The 14,986-nt window shown below is 33.0% G+C and overlaps 1 protein-coding gene across 2 annotated transcripts in view; it reads right to left on the bottom strand.

Moving 5' to 3' along the window:
- Window positions 1-14,390, bottom strand: part of LOC114332623 (GMP synthase [glutamine-hydrolyzing]) — an 88,568-nt gene extending 74,178 nt beyond the window's left edge. The window contains exons 1-2 of one of the 2 annotated variants that reach the window (XM_050646828.1): window positions 14,281-14,390; window positions 13,536-13,836 (exon numbers count right to left, since the gene is read on the bottom strand). In XM_050646828.1, the coding sequence (XP_050502785.1) occupies window positions 13,536-13,821 (286 nt within the window). In that variant the 5' untranslated portion in view covers window positions 13,822-13,836; window positions 14,281-14,390. Of the gene's footprint in view, window positions 1-13,535; window positions 13,837-14,112 lie in introns of both variants that reach the window. The other variant, XM_050646827.1, reaches the window with a different exon arrangement.
- Window positions 14,391-14,986: the final 596 nt, after the last annotated feature.

Below are 14,986 nucleotides of genomic sequence, written 5' to 3'. Positions count from 1 at the left end.
TGCAACAAAGTTTAGAGCACTTACGATGTTAATAAAAATCTGATATATCCCATAATTGGTAGAAAGACGATATGACCATATTTTATATATATATATATATATATATATATATATAAATGAGACCAGAAGGAAAGTCTTTGCTGATAATGTTATATAATATTTATATAACTATTATATAACTATCCTTTACATTGAGATTGACTACCTAATACTAATATTTTAATATTATATTAGAATACTTAAAAATAAAAATAAAAAAAAAAACATAAAAAAAAAACTATATCTTAACAATAATAACTTACTATCAATCTCAAATGACTTTGATTACAACATTATAACTTTTGTTCAAATCATACTGGAGTTGACTCAATACTTATTAATAACAAGACCATGGCTGAATAGCTTAAAAACCGATTTTTTTATGATAAATCATTCTAATATTTCCTGCCTGTTATTTACTTGTGTAATCCGATCTGTCATAGTATATATATTCTGTGATATTTTGTTTTTTAAAAAACTGTTTACAATTTAAAAAACAATTGTAGTTATCAATGTAAAAAAAATATTTTAACCATCACTTTTTAAACTTCAAGAGACATTTTATGATTTTAATTAACTTTTTTACAACACCTTTTTGTGAACAACCACAACTTACTGTGAGTATATTAATTTATAAGGTCCTATACCAAAAAAACTACCATCGTTTTTTATTACAGTCTACCCTGATGATGTAAACGATTCATTAAAGTTTACGAAAGCTTGGATCAAGTAAAAAGTGTTTTCTTTCACATAAAATTTGCTGAATTCCCCAAGAATACAACCTTGTTATATATATATATATATATATATATATATATATATATATATATATATATATATATATATAATGTTCTTGAACTCCTAAGTGGAGCATAGAGCTTCAGTGAAAAACGCGCCATCGGGTTCTATTTTGCGCTAGGGCCTTCACCTCATTCCAAGACTTTCCTTGACTTCTTATCTCGTCCATGACCATATTTTAATGATGTTATATAACCAATTTGTATAATCCAACTAATAAAATAAGTGTATTAAGTCAAGTCAAGTCATTTATTCATGTTAATATACAAAAGTACTTACATACGTCGAAAAATAGTGTACAGCTTTGGTTCACAGATATAAAATACAAATATAAAAACACAAGATATAAAATACAAGTATAAAAACACAAGGCATAATATGAAATAATACATACATCAATTAAGACAAACATTTTCTGGGTTCCTGAGAATAAACAAAGTAAAATTCAACAATTCACAACCCAGTTCCAAACATTAAAGTTAAAATTTCAAAATTCATCACTGCTGTAAAATGCTTGACTTATGAGAAAATTCTTTAGTTGTTTTCTAAATTGTAAAGTTGGCAATTCAGTAATTTCAGTAGGCAACTTGTTGTAGAATGTTAAAACATAAGAGTTTGGTCCGTCTCTACTTCTTTGGAGCCTGGTGAAGGGCAGTATTAAGGCATGCTTATTTCTGGTTTCATATCGGTGTACATCCTCATGTCTTTGATGACAATCTATATTTTGTTTCACATGAACAAGACTCTCCAGAATAAATAGCGAAGGCAGAGTTAGTATGTGCAATGCAACAAATGCTTGCCGACATTCTTTCTGATAGGACAGGCCAACAATTATCCTTACTATTCTTCTCTGAATACGAAAGACATCTTTGGCTCTAGCACTGTGACCCCATGCCAAAATTGCATAGCTGATGAGTGAATGACACAGTGCAAAATAGGCCTGTTGTAAAGTGAACTGAGATACACACTCAGAAAGTGTTCTAATCAGAAAAGTTGTAGTTCCTAACTTAGCAACAAGGGACCGTGTATGAGCTTTCCAACATAGTCCTGCATCCAAGTAAACTCCCAAAAATTTTATTTGTTTTTCTGCATCTCCGGATGAAAGCTGTCTTGTTGAAAAAATCAAAGACTGGGTTTTATTGATGTTTAGAAGCAACATATTTGCTGCAAACCATTGTTCTGCCTTATCTTGTGCTTGCTTTGATGCCTTTATTGCTGCCTTACAATCCCAATCTTTGCAGGTAATAGTAGTATCATCAGCAAAAAGAGTAACTGAACTGGTAAGGTCTATCTGTGGAAGATCATTAATATAAATTAGAAATAAAAGTGGTCCCAATATTGAGCCTTGAGGTAATCCGATATTTATAGCTCTCTCTGCCGACCTCACTCTACCCACCTGCACACTCTGCTTTCTATCGGAGAGATAGCTGGAGATCATTGCAATGTTACTATCTATAAACCCATATCTCTCCAATTTCCTGAGAAGCAGTTCATGTGAAACACAATCAAAAGCTTTGCTCAGGTCACAAAATGTAGCCGACAGATAGCAGCTCTGCTCAAAAGCCTCTTGAATCTTTATCACTAAGTCCATGATGGCTTTTGTCGTATTTAGACCCCTCCTAAAACCAAACTGACTATTTGTGAATAAATTTTTGGATTCAAAGTACTTAATAATCAATGCTGCCATACATTTCTCAAATACCTTTGATATTATAGGAAGGAGTGATATTGGCCGATAATTGGATGGGTCATCATTGTCACCCTTCTTATAGATCGGTACCACCAATGCTTTTTTGAGCAGATCACGAAATATGCTTTCCTTAAAGCAGTGATTTATAAGTGTTTTTAATGGACCAGCAATGAGATGTTTCACACCTTTTATTATGTTAACCGAGAATCCAAAGTAGTTTCTACTTTTCTTGTTCACCATATTTGTTAAAATGTCTCTGATTTCAATGAGAGAAACATCTTGGAAGAAAAATTCTTCCCCAAACATGGTGACATCAAAATCCAAGGGATTGAAAAAGGAGGGTTGAATCTGGGTTTGCAAGTTACAGGCGACATTAGTGAAGAAGTCATTAAATTCATTAGGTGTAATTTTTGTTTCTAACTTGCTTTTAGACTTGTTTCTGTGTTCATTGATGATATCCCACATACACTTAACTGGATTGGATGCAGTTGAAATAAGGTTATCATTGGCCCTTTGTTTAGCAGATTTTCTTGCTAATTTGTAATCTTTTTTGTGATTTGCTAATAGAGTTTTCTGAGCCAATGTAGGAAAGTCATCATACTGCTCCTTTAGCAAGTGCAGTGTTTCCCTCATGGACTTCAAATCATCATTGAACCAGTTTATTAGTCGACTTTGATCTCTACGTTTTTTATAGGATTTTTCAGGAAAAGAGTGTAAGAAAGCCTTACTTAATTCATTATGAAATGCAAAGAATTTAGCTTCAGCAGGCAAGTCAGAATCTTATAGAAACTCCCATTTTAAACCTTCAACATATGAGAAAAAGAACATTTACCCTTTTGTGTAATTGGTCTAAATACAGATCTAACAAGTGCTGGATCATTACCAGTAGTAGGCACAAGGAAATCAAGAAGCTGGCCACAATGATCGGAGAGTGCAGTCTCAACAACCTTCAGATTACAGTCATGATGATCCAAACTCAGAAATATATTGTCCAGACAATTATTCCCCCTTGTAGGTTCAAAGACCAACTGGGATAGTCCAAAAGAGGAAAACAAGCTACATACTTCAACACATTCTCGAGTCGCAGACAAAAAATTCACATTGAAGTCCCCCACAACTAATAGATTACCTTTACCATGAACTATAGTCAATGCTTGCTCCATTATTTCCAGAAAAATATCCAAAGAAGCAGATGGTTTCCTGTAAACTGAAATTACATACAATGCCTATGCTGTCTCTGCAACTGGCTGCAGCCAATCTATAGTCGGTTATATGTAAGGCTTCAATCTCTCCATTTGTGTGCCAATGCTCTGTTACACAAACAATGTCACAATTTTTGTCAGCTAAGAACATTTCAAATTCATTTGTTTTATTCCTCATTGAATGTATATTTATGTGAAATAGCTTTAGTTTATTCTTTTGTATTGCACCACAATCAAGCTCTTGACACTTGGATGCAGCATCTTTCTTAAATGGAAGGTCATCTACAGCATATGGTTTTACGACCTCATCACACTCGCTTGCTTTTATTTTTAAAAATTTCCACCTCTATTGTCAAATAAATCTTTATATCTGTTCATGTGAAATCTTTTTAGCCCTACACCAGCTGGCCAGAAGTCAGGTTGATACATCTTGTCCTTGTGGTTAAAAGGAGCAGATACTACGAAACACTTTAACATATGTTCCTGAGTAGGCAATTCTTTTACTGTGATGATAGTCTGTCTCTTCCATACCCCGTTTCTCCTTTAGGAATTTATAAATATCATCTTCTGTGGAAGTTCTTCTAATTCTGTACAAGTATAACCATACCTTACTCTGTTCTCCCAGAAAACCTCTGTTATTTTCATCTAGACTTATCTCTGCAGTACCAATATTTCTTTTTGTTTTCCATTTTTCCCTTCGTTTGTTTACCATTTCTACAAATTCATTATTTTCACATGACTCATTATCAACATTAACTGCACTACTATTTTGCGCTTCCTCATTTACTCCATTATTCTCCAAATAAACCTTTTTCATTCTTTTGGTTTATTTTTATTAGATTTGTTGTTGACGTTGTCAGCTGTCAACTGATTTGGGGCAAATGATCTACTGTTTGTTACCATCTGACTGTATGTTTTATCTACTGTTTGTTTAGGCAGCATGTTCTGTGTTGACATCAAAGTGGGTTCACTTTCACTTTTTTTCTCACTTTGTTGATAATTACTGTTTACAGTTTTTTGATCTGTGGTTTTTCCAGATACATTTTTTTCTAAAAAGTTGATTCTTTGCAACAATAATCTATTATTTTTTTTAGAATACCATTTTTATCATCCATCTCAGTAATCAGTCGTTTTAGCAACTTATTTTCTACCTTTAATAGATTTTGGTTGTCTTCTGATGCTTCTACTTCATTAAGGTTCGGTTCAGTTTTTTCACAGCATTTTGTCAGGTTCTTCTCACAAACATCTAAACCACCTCTTTTTGCGCAGCTTGGGTGGAACACATTGTAACACAATTTGCACACTACTATTTTGCACTCTTTCTTTATGCAACATTTGTAATAAATTGAAAAATTATCTCCATCAACTGAACGTGCGTCTTCATCGCCCGCCATCTTGACTCTGGTGACTCTAATGACTCTTGACATTAACTCTTTGCGGCACGAGATTTTATAGACTTTCTAGACAAGACCCTTGCTGCACAGAAACATTCAATTGCAGTTGTAAAATGACCTCACTTTTCAAGAAACAACTGATAACCATTTGCGTTTGGCTGATAACTAAATTGTGGGAATTTTACCAATTAATGATTATACTTGTGTGGTACTAAGGCAAAACCCGATATGTAAAAAATTTTCAATTTTGTTTTTAATGATAATATGTACCTTGAGCGATGAAGAATATGATGACAAAACCCAACATGGCTAAATGCATCCATGTAACCAGTAGATGATAAAATTAGTTTCCGATATGTCCACTATTACAACAACACCGCAAACTTTTAAACTCATCTGCTGCAAAATCAAGATTTTTGACATATCTGGTTTTGCCTTAGCACCACAGACTTAATAAGAACAGAGGGAATAAGTAATACAAACTTCTTGCGTAGATATAACTTGATAAAAATAGATTGGTAAGTGGTTCATTTTGTGGACCACTGTGCAACATGTAACAAAAATTTGGTGGTTCAAATTTCAATCCGCTATGCCAAAACAGTTAAAGTAACTTATTCAAACCAACACAATGTCGACGTAGTGTAGTTTACCTCCGAGGTCCAGATATGGAATCTTATGATATAAAAACATACCACATTTGGATGCCTCAGAAGCCAATTGGTGTAAGTCAATAAATGTTTGAAATGGAGCCATTAAAAATAAATAAGTGAGAGAGAGAGAGAAAGAAAATTTATTGTTTTTAAAAATGAGTTTACATTTATAAAACACAACGTGGTATTGGGACCGTGCAAGTTCGGCAAAGCGACCCCTATTTCTACGCTCTATACTAAAATTCGCACTTTTAATTATATTAGCCAATTATATTAGTCCTGGTTACTGGATAATTGTCAAGGCCATAGTCCAAAAAAATAATAAGAAGAAAAAATAAGATTCAGGTTATGTTATGAAAACGTCAACAATTGTATGTAGTAAATAAAATTAGTTATTAAAATGCAGTACTGCAAGCAAAATAAAATTAATTAAATTTACCTTTATATAATAATTGCATATCATATCAATATTGTGGAGCAATATATAATTTTTCTGCTTCATTGACAGCAGGTATGAAATATACGTCAATTTGACAATTTCAATTGATAATATGAATTATTTAAGATTTCAAGTTGCAATATTTCTCCGCGACTCGCGCAGGGTAGTTTCTCGTTTCCCCTTCCAAGTACTTGCACACCGCGAATAGTACAAACACAGTACAAGATACATTAAAATACTAACTATAAAATAACATTTACTATATTATTTTCTCTTGGATTTACTTGACTAAAAAAGAGTCTGGTCTATCTTCTCCAGTTGACAGACCTCTATTGTGATGCTCACGATCTAAAAATCTTCTTCCTAACCTAAAGTTAAATCGTTCAATGCCAATTTTTTCGGCCAAATAGCAGGATTGTAAATTTCTTCCCTTAAGTCAGGTAGTACACCTATCATGAAACATTGATTATCCCTTCTTTTCTGGTCAGTTGGTAACAATTTTACTTGTATATCCTCGCAGTTTGTCTTAGTTATTATGAAACTCTTGATGTGGTCCGCATTTACACTATCGGGAACTTTTGAGATGAATAGCCACAATTTTTTGTCTGGTTTTTCGGATTTTCCATGGAAATCCTTATCACCAATTCCAGTTCCCATTATTTTCTTGCGTCTTTTTGTCACAATCTGATATCCTTCATCATTCGTTTTATTCTCTGAACTCCCCATTGTGATATGATTAAGATTCATTTTTGTGCTTTCCTCATTTTCGACAGTTAAATTTGTAATGTAGTCACATGTCTGTTTGGTTTGAATATCCATTAATTGTGCATTTAATTCGTTTGTAGTAATTTTTGAATTGCCCTGTATATTAGAATTCCTTTCAACATGTTTGGTGTTTTTATCATTAAAATTTTTATTTGAGTCAGTTTCATTGTTTGTTTTGTATTTAGAATTCGTTGACTGGACACTAGCTGTCTTATCTTCATTACCTTGAGTTTTTATTAAACCCTCATTAGCAGTTGTGTTGGGTTTTTGTGAGATTTTGGTTCTGGTTATTTCTGATTTCAATAAATTTAATTTTTCTAGCAAATGTTCATTATTTGATTTTAATTGATTATTGTTATCTAATAATAAATTGTACTTATCATCTTTTTCAGCTAACAGCCTTTTTAACCACTGATTTTCTATCGCTATGGCACTAAATGATTCGATGGGTTGTCCATCACTATTTTGGCAACAGATTACACGCGAATCCCCTATATTGAAGAATTTCACTTTGTTTTTCACAGCACATGAGATATGATAACTATTTCCACATACTATACAAACGAGTGTTTTATTAGGCTTAGTTTGGCAACATTTAAATGTATTCTCTTCAAAATCTACCTCTTGTACTATAGAGAGAGGTGACGGCACATTTTTACTTTCTGCCATCTTGGATAGGATTTATTGATAAGTAAAGCATCTTTATTGATTATAAAGGCGCATTTAAATCAAAGCGAATACGAACGAACGAACGAAGGAACGAATTCGTAGGTGTTCACTTGGTCATTCGTTCGCTACAAAGTAGGGCCATTTACATTGAAGAAAACTTTCGCATTCGTTGATGATCGAGTGCATATTGCCCGCAGATGTTTTTAAGATGGGCTGATGGGCCAGTGCCAGTCACACATTGTGTTTAAGTTTATTTTCGTGTTTCTTGCTGGGTAAATTTTAATACCATTTAATACAATAATAGCTTACAAAAATAGCAGGTAGCAGGTATTATACGGGGTTTGGGGGAGCTTAGAAAATAACATATGTAATAAAGAACCAGCTTTCTTAAAATGCTTCCTCGAAAAAGTTACTTGCTCTTGATATTATGACTATATTATGTTCAAATATGAAAAGTATTAAAACATGCTTTGCCTCAAGCCTTGAAGACATTAAATCTCTTGTAAAGACGGAAATCGAAGGATTAAAGCCCACCCCTCCTATGTCTGCAACTCATAATGCTAACCCAACTGCACAGGATGAAGTTATTCTCGAGTGGCAAGAACGCCAAACAAGGTCGAAAAATCTTATGATCTTCAATGTGCCTGAAGGTGAGGACAGACAACAGGTAGAAGGTATAATTGCACAGGTAACAAACACTCCTCCAAAAGTAGTACATTTATCAAGAATGGGCAAACCCAACAAGAATCAAGCCCGGGCTTTGAAGGTAGTGCTTAATTCAGCAGATGATGTTCTCCACATTGTGAAAAATCGTTCCAAACTTAAGGGGAAAGAAGTTTTTGTAAACTTCGATCTCACCTCTAAACAACGAGAATGCGAAAAAAAGTTATTGCAAGAACTAAATGATCGTAGAGCGAAAGGCGAACAAGTGAGTATCAGATATCGAAATGGTACCCCATTTATTTTTGCACGAAAAAACTAATTAAGGGGCCTTCCTTATCAAGTTCTCATTCCAGAATTCACCGGAATATGGATATCTTTTATCAAAATGTTCGAGGACTTAGGACCAAACTGAATGTTCTTCGTAGTAATGTTATCTCTAACAATAATTCAGTAATTGTCCTAAGTGAGACATGGCTTACAGATGAAATCTCTGATGTTGAGCTTGGGCTGTTTGAATATAATATATACAGAAGGGACCGTAATGCAACTACCAGTGATGCTTCAAGGGGAGGTGGTGTGTTGATAGCTGTCGCTAAGAATATCCCTGCTCAATTGGTGGAGTCAAGCCCCGGCCTGGAGCAATTATTTGTTCAAATTGGCACTGGTTCTAATAAAACCGTTATAGGATGTGTATATATTCCACCAAGATCATCTCCAGAAAAATACCAACTTTTCAGTAACAATATTGACAGCCTCTCTGAGAAGTACCAATACCCAATGCTCTTACTTGGAGATTTTAACTTGCCGAAGGCCTCATGGACATTTGACCAGTTCTGTTCTCATGCCATCTACTCTCCAGATACTTTGCACCAGGATGCCGAATCAATTGAGGTGATGTCAAACTTATGTGCTTTTCACAATTTGTACCAACTTAACAATGTTCCCAACCATTTGGGCAAAACCCTGGACCTGGTTTTTGGTTCGAATGCCCTTTCAGTAGTTGTGACTTTGGCAGATGATGCTCTGGTCCCTGAGGATAGTTACCATCCACCCGTGAATGTAACATTAAGAATATCAGATAGTCATACTAATGTAGTTAATGCAACCAAGGATGAATATTATTATGACTTCAAGTTAGCAGACTTTAATTTGTTAAATAGCTATCTTGGAGAGGTTAATTGGGACATGATATTATTAAAACATCCTATCAATGACATGCTTAATATTTTTTATGATGTTCTTTACACAGTTATACACATGGTAGTACCACAAAAGAAAGTGTCTCAAGGATACTTTCCAAGATGGTTCTCTCAAGAATTAAAAAATGTTATTATTTTAAAAAAGCAAGCACACAAAGCGTTTAAAGAATCTGGGAGTAGGTATGATTATATTACTTTTTCAAGATTAACATCACAATGTACAGTCCTATCTGAAACTTGTTACAATGAATTTGTGTCCAGCTCGGAAAATGCTATTGTCAATGAGAGTAATGTGAAAAAATTCTGGTCCTATGTCAACTCACAACGAAAATCTAATGATTTACCATCTGAAATGTTTTACAACGAGGTGAGTTGCCAACTGGGGCCTGATCTTCCAAATCTATTTGCAGATTATTTTAAAACTGTTTACTCAACAAAAGTTTGTCAGGCGGTTGAATCTTTATCTTTTAATGATATCAGCATAAATGATCTTCAAATCAGTATTTCAACAATTTATGAAGAGATTTGTAATCTAAAAACCAACAAGAGTCCAGGGCCAGATGGAATACCCCCCATTATTCTAAAATCATGTAGTTTCGTACTTTCTCGTCCTCTCTATATGATATTTAACTCTTCTTTGAAGTCTGGTTATTTTCCTGAGTTTTGGAAGACTAGCTTCTTAACCCCCATATACAAATTAGGGAATAAAGCTGATGTGTGCAATTATAGGCCAGTTTGCAATTTAAATGTAATTCCAAAACTATTTGAAAAAATAGTAACAAAATATCTTACATCAGTGTTATCATTAACAATAATACCCCTGCAGTATGGATTTCTAAATGGAAAATCTACTGAGCTTAATTTACTAGTTTACAGTGAGTTTCTGTCAGGTGTCTTGGGTGGTGGTGGTGAGGTACACAGTATATACACCGACTTTTCTAAGGCATTTGACAGGGTAAATCATACAATTTTATTGGATAAGCTGAGGATAGCAGGTTTGGGCGGTAGTTTGTTGAGCTGGATCGGCAGCTATTTGTCTGATAGATCTCAAATAGTAAAGGTCAAAGGCTTTAAATCTAAGGAGATAAAAGTACCTTCTGGTGTGCCTCAAGGATCTCATTTGGGACCCTTGTTATTTAACATCTTTATAAATGACATCCAGAGTTGCTTTCAATATTCCGAATTTCTATGTTTTGCTGATGACCTAAAATGCTTCAAAACTGTCTCTTCTACCACTGATTGTATCAACTTGCAGTCAGATTTGTCCAGACTTGTGGACTGGTGTGAAAGAAATTGCATGGATTTAAACCCAAAAAAATGTCTCACTATGTATTTCTCTAAAAGGCGTATCCCCTTGGCTTTTCCCTATGCAATTTCTAACACCATCTTGATCAATATGTCAGCTACTAAGGATCTTGGAGTCTTATTTGACAATGCTCTATCCTTCAGATTTCATATCGCAGAGATTGTTTCTAGAGCCCTTAAAATGGTTGGCTTTGTCAAGAGATGTACAAGAGATTTCACAAATCTCTCAGCAATCCGCCTATTGTATTGTTCATTGGTCAGACCCCTATTGGAGTATGCTTCTTCAGTCTGGAATCCCCTCTATACATGCCATGTACACAAATTAGAACAAGTGCAAAGAAGATTTTTGCGGTATTTGGCCTTTAAGGCTGGTGTGGATCCCCCTGACAACTACCATTACAACTATGATTCACTTCACACGAGATTTTCTCTCCCTCCTCTTCAGATTCGCAGGCAATGTAGCGACTTACAGAATCTATACAAAATTTTTAATGGTATTGCTGATTGCCCAGATCTACTGTACTCTATTGGTTTGGCAGTGCCGTCAAGGAATACTAGATTTCACCTCATGTTTCAACAATCTTTATGTAGAACTAATGTAAAATTTAATAGTTTTAGTTCAAGGTCTGTAAGGACAGCCAATAACTTATCTCCGAACATTGATTTCAGTATAAGTCAAAGACGCTTTGTGTGCTTTATTAAGGATTTAGCGCTTGGGGAAGAACACTAATTTATAAATTTATAAGTATATTTATGGGTAGCTAGGTGATTTAGTGTTAAGTGTCCAAATAATATTTGTCAATTTATTACCTGTGATAATGTCTGTGTAATGTTACCATTTTGTGATTGTAATTACGTATATTTACATATTTTTATAATTTATTTTGAGGTTTAATGTATATTTTAGCTCTTAAATTATTCTGTAATAATGGGTAAGGCCCGTAAATAAATAAATAAATAAATAAATAATAAATTGTAAAATTGGTGTATCAAAATAAATTTGCTTTTAATTAATTTTAGCAATTAATTTGATTTGGTTACCTCATTAGTGTTTCTGGGTTGAAATTTATCCAATAAAAACATTAGGCTTTTAAAAGCAAACCCCTTCGAACCCTCTTTTTGTCTTTCTCGTCTAAATGATGCCAGAAGCTAATTCATTTTTTTGAAGATATTCTTCTTTGGCGGCGAATCGATTGAGGGTAAAATTTGATTGATCCCCGCGCATGCGCACACCGACAGTATGGTATTAGTGGTTATACAGGCTCTGATTGGGTGTTGAAATTTTGAAATGATCTGTCAATAATTGTTCAATATGGAGGTTATCGGTAAACAAAAATATTGTATAATATTAGTTTTTATTGATGTGTGGACAGAAATAAAATCAAATTTATAATTATAGTGACTTTTTAAATAGTTTTGAAAAGCCGCAGGTACGTAATTCTAAATGTTTCGGTTGGAAATACCTAATAGTTTCAATACCTATCTATTTGGAAAATGAAAACAAAATAATGTAGTTACCTATTAGTAGGCAATGCTTTAATTTACATAATCTGATTGCGAACAAACTTTCTACAAATCTTCATCTCATATATCGTTTTCTTACTCTATATTTTGTTGTATTTTATTTCGACAAAAATTAAACTAATAATTTTATTAAATTCATATAAATTTATGGTGTAAACGTTTAGTTTGTGTATATTCCCACATGACGTATACGAGAGTTTGGTGCAGTTTGAAATGCCGTCAACTTTCGTACGGCGCGGTAGATGTGAAGTGGGTTCGAGCCCTAAGCAGGTTATTATTTTTTTATTTTTTTTATAGATTTTATGATTGTAAGTATATTATTATATAATTTTTGAAGATATTCTTCTTTTTTGAAAGTGGTAGATAAGAAAGTTAATTTGATTTTTAAATAAAATAAGTACAAATAAACTTTTAAGTATATTTACTTCGTTTAAATTACCTATTATATAATAGAAGAATATCTTCTTACGTGCGTACAAAGTACACATACATTCTTTTTTTAGTTCAGAGACATCACAACCCATTCCTATAGAAATGTTAAAACAAGCATCAGTTTTTCTGTTTATTATTTTATATAGCTTCGATTTTGGGTTTCATAGGCATATTCCATATTGCAAAATTATGTTTTCACAACTACACAATAAACAACCCTCTCAAACTAATGTTTGTAAATAAATTAAATCAGTACTTCTAAACGAATTCGTTCGCTACCGTCTATCCACTGATCACATTGAACAACGATTTCCTTTGATGATTCGCTCACTTACCGACATCGGTTGGAACATGTGCTAATGTGAACGAATTCGTTCGGTCGTGCTCGATTCGCTGTACAAATACAATAAAGTTAACGAATGAATTCGTTCGTTCGTTCGTGTTGGCTTTGATTTAAATGCGCCTTAATATCAGTATTATATTCATAAATACAAACAAGAACAAGCTATTTGTCATTATTGTATTCTTTGGTGTTACCTCATAAGTCATTTTTAGGGAGAGCTTGACTTACACCGTTTAACTTCTGAAGCATCCATATACTGGTGCAATCAAACTAAGAGTCATTAATATTCAGCACAGCGTGTGCTACTCTTCAAGGTGTGAAATTCTATCAACAAGTTTTATGGACCTGTTTTATAGTACCCCGCTGAGTTGAATACTCTCAGTTTGATTACAGAACTATACATTTATAATAAAGCTTACTTACCCAGCACAGGTAAACCTATTCTGAAAATATCTGCATCGTATCTAGGAGCATCTTCAGCATACACAGAATTGGGTCCTCCAGAAATAATGATAGCTTTGTAACCAGCTTCTTTTATGTTGAAGGCTGGGGTGTCCAAGGGTATGATCTGAGACTCCACACATAATTCTCTAACTTTTCTATCAATAACTTTGCCATACTGTGCACCAGCATCTAGAATACACACTCTCTCCGTATTAGTGGCTCCGTTTACATTGACATAAGGACCGTCTGGGTTTAAATTGTGCATAGCTATAATTACAGCCTAGAATAGAAAAATATAGGTTGATACTTAAGTTTTATCGTTGGTGTTCCTCTATTTTACATCTAAGTTACACTGCACTGTGATTAAGTAATGATTTTTTATGTTATTGAAATCTATTGCATAAATAAAAATATAAAAATTGTTTAAATACTTCTGGCACGTGTTAAAACAACAAAAATGACGTATATATTGACATATTGCACTCTTTTCAATCCACCTGTATAAACTTATTGAAACTTAAGAATTTCTAAAGATAAACCGGCACTATCAGCATACCTTTACTACTATTTCTTAAAGAATAATTTAATTAATAATCTTCATAAGTCCTATTTATTGAGTTGTCAGAAAAGAAAATTTTAAAGAACGTCAATGTCAAATTATCACAATACAATTTTTCACAAATGTGTTTTCAGAATTTAAAAAAAATATACCACTACAAATTACATTTTTAACATTTATAAAATAAGCGCCACATATAATTCTAATTTAATCTTTCGCAATGAATCCTTCTCCTTCCATATTCTACGTTAGTTATCAGTAATTTACGTCATGTATTGATATTGATTGTCTTACCGCTATTACGTAATTCTTGATAGAGTTTTATTTTAATATTGAAATAATATAATAAAATTTGATTCGGTTGTGTATTTAAATAAATAAAAAAAAAACGATATTAATAGACTTCCTCACAAATTAAAAATTAAGATAACAGAACTAAAATAATATTTTGATATAAATATTTGAATTTGAAGGTTATGGCAATAAGACATATTTTAATAAAATAATTAAGATATTCAGGAATTCAATTTTATTATTTATTTTTTGATAATTTTATATAAATTGTTACCAATCTATTTCCTGTAATTGTGTGTTTATTCGCATTAGGTTTAATAAAATTTGTCTCAAACTTTTTAACGTCCTCATTTATTTTACTTATTTTTTATTAACTATTACATTTTGATTCGTTACTTAAATATTTGAGTATTCTTTGGATAAAGGCTTTATTTATAGTATCATGGATAAAGGGTGTGGGCGCTAAAATATTTCCACACAATTAATATGATTTTCATTTACAAAATTTAATTCAGTCACTACTTTAGCCGACTATTAATAGAATATTCATAGTCTCGTCAAAAACGAAGTGAAGACC

Source organism: Diabrotica virgifera, chromosome 3 (assembly GCF_917563875.1).
Source record: "Diabrotica virgifera virgifera chromosome 3, PGI_DIABVI_V3a".
NCBI lineage: Eukaryota > Metazoa > Arthropoda > Insecta > Coleoptera > Chrysomelidae > Diabrotica > Diabrotica virgifera.
This window is presented reverse-complemented; position numbering and strand designations above follow the sequence as displayed.